At 49.5% G+C, this 3,806-nt stretch overlaps 1 protein-coding gene across 1 annotated transcript in view; it reads left to right on the plus strand.

The window, feature by feature from the left end:
- The first annotated feature begins 300 nt into the window (after window positions 1-300).
- zmp:0000001301 (rab9 effector protein with kelch motifs) overlaps window positions 301-3,806 on the plus strand; it is a 12,190-nt gene continuing 8,684 nt past the window's right edge. Inside the window, exons 1-8 of the mRNA XM_037979552.1 lie at window positions 301-376; window positions 475-547; window positions 653-692; window positions 1,348-1,426; window positions 1,666-1,754; window positions 1,828-1,974; window positions 2,036-2,188; window positions 3,081-3,166. Coding sequence (XP_037835480.1) covers window positions 315-376; window positions 475-547; window positions 653-692; window positions 1,348-1,426; window positions 1,666-1,754; window positions 1,828-1,974; window positions 2,036-2,188; window positions 3,081-3,166 — 729 coding nt within the window. The 5' untranslated portion in view covers window positions 301-314. The remainder of the gene's footprint in view (window positions 377-474; window positions 548-652; window positions 693-1,347; window positions 1,427-1,665; window positions 1,755-1,827; window positions 1,975-2,035; window positions 2,189-3,080; window positions 3,167-3,806) is intronic.

Here is a 3,806-nt window from a genome sequence, read left to right on the forward strand (position 1 = left end):
TGATAAGAAAACAAACTCAGACCAGCTGAAGCAGATCTCCGTTTGTTTCTCTGGGGAAATTATTTGTAAATAAAGTTAAATATTTTGAAAAACTGAACGAGCCGAAGGTTTTGATGGTTGAACGGCTAAAATAGCAGAAAGTCTGCAGAAGCAGTTTGATTTAAAAAAGCAGAAACATGAACAGGAAACAGGTGTGAATAATGCTGAGTCAGCGTTCAGGCTGAATAATGCTGAGTCAGTGTTTGTGTGATTAATGCTGAGTCAGCGTTCAGGCTGTTGATTTCTGTTTGTGATCTGAAGAATCAGGAGACTCGATGGCCTTAGCCAGCGGTCACTGGGTGGACAGAGAAGTGAGGGGACCGTCCCCGAGTCCCCGGTGAGTCTGGTGGTCCTCGGCCCAGGTTCTGGTCCCGTTCTGGTCCCGTTCAGGTCCAGTTCCGTAAACGATCTGATTTCTGTTTTTGAACCCGACAGACACGGCCACGCTTTAGCTGTGGCGGGAAACGTTGCCTTTGTGTTTGGAGGCGCCTGCAGCAGCAACCAGCAGGTGAAGAAACTGAAACATTTCTGATTTTATTCTTTTTTATCAGAAGCAGGAGAAAAACATTTTTATCTAACTTTAATCAGCAGAGAAGTTTTTTTCTTTTTTCAGGGCAGTCTGGTTTACTTCAGTGACTTCTACATGCTAACAGGTAAAACATCCAGAGCAGTCAAACCTTCAGCTGTTGTTAGCATGTTAGCATATTAGCATGTTTGCCTGCCTGCTGAGGGACTCCTTCAGCTATTGTTAGCATGTTAGCATATTAGCATGTTCGCCTGCCTGCTGAGGGACTCCTTCAGCTATTGTTAGCATGTTAGCATATTAGCATGTTCGCCTGCCTGCTGAGGGACTCCTTCAGCTGTTGTTAGCATGTTAGCGTGTTAGCATGTTCGCCTGCCTGCTGAGGGACTCCTTCAGCTATTGTTAGCATGTTAGCATATTAGCATGTTCGCCTGCCTGCTGAGGGACTCCTTCAGCTGTTGTTAGCATGTTAGCGTGTTAGCATGTTCGCCTGCCTGCTGAGGGACTCCTTCAGCTGTTGTTAGCGTGTTAGCGTGTTAGCATGTTCGCCTGCCTGCTGAGGGACTCCTTCAGCTGTTGTTAGCGTGTTAGCGTGTTAGCATGTTCGCCTGCCTGCTGAGGGACTCCTTCAGCTGTTGTTAGCGTGTTAGCATATTAGCACGTTAGCGTGTTTGCCTGTCTGCTGAGGGACTCCTTCAGCTGTTGTTAGCATGTTAGCATGTTAGCATGTTAGCGTGTTCGCCTGCCTGCTGAGGGACTCCTTCAGCTGTTGTTGATGATCACAGTGACTCCTGATGACCTGAGCTGGGAGCAGATTCCTCACAGCGGAGACATTCCTCCTGCCAGAGCTGGACACACACTCTGGTAAATAAAATCCACACCGGAACCTTCAACCGGAGGGTCAGAGCCGTGCAGAAGTCTTCATCCAGTCTTCCTGTTTTCTTTCCAGTGATTCCTCCTGTAATCCTTTAAGCAAAACCCCTCCAGACTTCAGTTTTTCTTTGGACTTTTGCTGCTTTTTTGCCCTGTTTCAGTTCTCCCAGTTCTGACTCGGTTCTGACCCAGTTCAGACCCGGTTCTGACCCGTTGTCTCTCCTCCTCAGTGTTGTTAAAGGGAAGCTGTTCCTGTTCGGAGGAGCTTCCAGCCCGGACGCCACCGAGTGCCTCCCAGGAGTCTACAGGTTTGATATCAGTGAGTTTGGGATGTTTCAGAACCAGGAGAACCCGGAGAACCGGGCCTTCAGCCCATTTCCTGTCTCCAACAGTGTCCCTGTCCTGGGAGCTCTTAGAGACGGGCGGCGTGGTCCTCCGGACCCTCGGACACAGCTCGGTTGCCGTGGGCGACGACATCTACGTGTACGGCGGCGTTCTGGACCGGACTCCAACCGACGACCTCCTGCTCTTCAACACCGGTGGGTAAAACGTGAAGGTTCCAGACTCGGATCCGGGTTCTGACTCTCTGCTCTGTTGCAGTGTCTCTGAACTGGACCCCGGTGAAAACCAGCGGTTCTGCTCCTCCGGCGCTGTGGGCTCAGAGCTTCGCTCCGGTCGGGGATCAGGTCTTCATGTTCGGAGGTGTTGGAGCAGGAGGAGACCTCTGTAAGGACCTCTACGTTCTTCAGACAGGTGAACACGCTGGTTCCGCTTCTTTCACAAATCCACCTGGGAGAGAAAAGATTTCACTGCGTGAGTTTTAACGTTCCTCAGATCATCTGAGTTCCTTCTTCACGAAGGACGGGTCAGAACTGCAGGCGGGCCGGACCAGAACCCGTCATCTTCCTCAGCCTTTAGAACCTGGTTTCACACTCAGACGTCCCACAAAAGGATGTGGTCCTTGAAGGCAGCAGATGTTTCTGGACTTTAATGGAGCCATCAGAACCGAGATCCAAGTCCAGAACATCACAGAACCCTGATCCAGGTCCAGAACCCTGATCCAGGTCCAGAACCATCACAGAACCCTGATCCAAACCTACAACCGCAGCAGAACCGGGCTTTTGGACTTCTCTGTATTTGTAAAGCCAGACAGCCCCAGATCATGATGCTGCCTCCGCCGTGCTTCACACTGGCTACAGTGTTCCTTATTTTTGTTTTGTCCATCAAACGTTCCTTCAGACGGATTCTTCTTCGTTCCTGTGGGTCGGCATTTGGACCTGGAGCTTCTTTCTTGGACGGCGGCGTCTTGGTTCAGAACCGGGCTTTTGGACTCGCCGATGAGAACGTTCTGGTCGCTCCTGTTCCCTTCTTCTTCCTTCAGTGATCTGGAGTCCTGATCCAGGTCTCCACTGGCACCAGAACCTGACGAAGGTTCCCCACAGTCACCCCTGGTCCAGGAGGTTTGAAGAACGACGGTTCTTGATGTGGTTCCATCTGAAGGAACCAATCAAACTGAAACAAAGAATCAGAAATAATCTGCAGAGACTCTCAGTCAAACCTTCACAGCAGATCTGAGTCTAAATGAAAACTTTCAGAATAAAAGAATAAAAGAATCAAAGAATAAAACTCTGGTTTTTGCTTTCAGAGAGTCTGCGGTGGCAGAAATGTGAGCTGAGAGGAGAATCTCCTGCAGGCTGTAGCGGACAGACCCTGGCTGCTCATCACGATAAGGTTCATCATTTATTGTTTATTTATCGCTTTAAATAAATAAACAAGAAGATAAAACTCGTTTCACCAACAACACACAGCTTACTTTATATGTTCCTTATTATTAACGCTTTACTTCCTGTTTTAGTTTTTTTATCTTTGGTCCACGAGGAAACCTTTTGCTGATTTTATTTACACTGAACTGCTGAAGCTTCAGAAGGAATTTTATCTGAATTTTTCCAAACCTGCAGAATCCAGAATCCTAACAGGAAGAGAAGAATCACAGAAAAATCACTTCTTTATTCTAGAAGTCGATTAATCAAGAAAACATGAAGAAAAATCCCTCTCCCTGGGCTGCCACCTTATCGTGGTGGAGGGGTTTGAGTGTCCCAATGATCCTAGGAGCTATGCTGTCAGGGGCTTCATGCCCCTAGTAGGGTCACCCAAGGCAGACAGGTCCTAGGTGAGGGGCCAGACGAAGTGCAGCCCAAGGACCCCTTATGATGAATATAAATATTGGACACAGTGTTCCCTCGCCCGGACGCGGGTCACCGGGGCCCCACTCTGGAGCCAGGCCTGGAGGTGGGGCATGCTGGTGAGCGCCTGGTGGCCGGGCTTTCACCCATGGAGCCCTGCCGGGCACAGCCCGAAGAGGAGACGTGGG

The sequence above is a fragment of the Kryptolebias marmoratus genome, linkage group LG14 (assembly GCF_001649575.2).
Source record: "Kryptolebias marmoratus isolate JLee-2015 linkage group LG14, ASM164957v2, whole genome shotgun sequence".
Taxonomy (NCBI): Eukaryota; Metazoa; Chordata; class Actinopteri; order Cyprinodontiformes; family Rivulidae; genus Kryptolebias; species Kryptolebias marmoratus.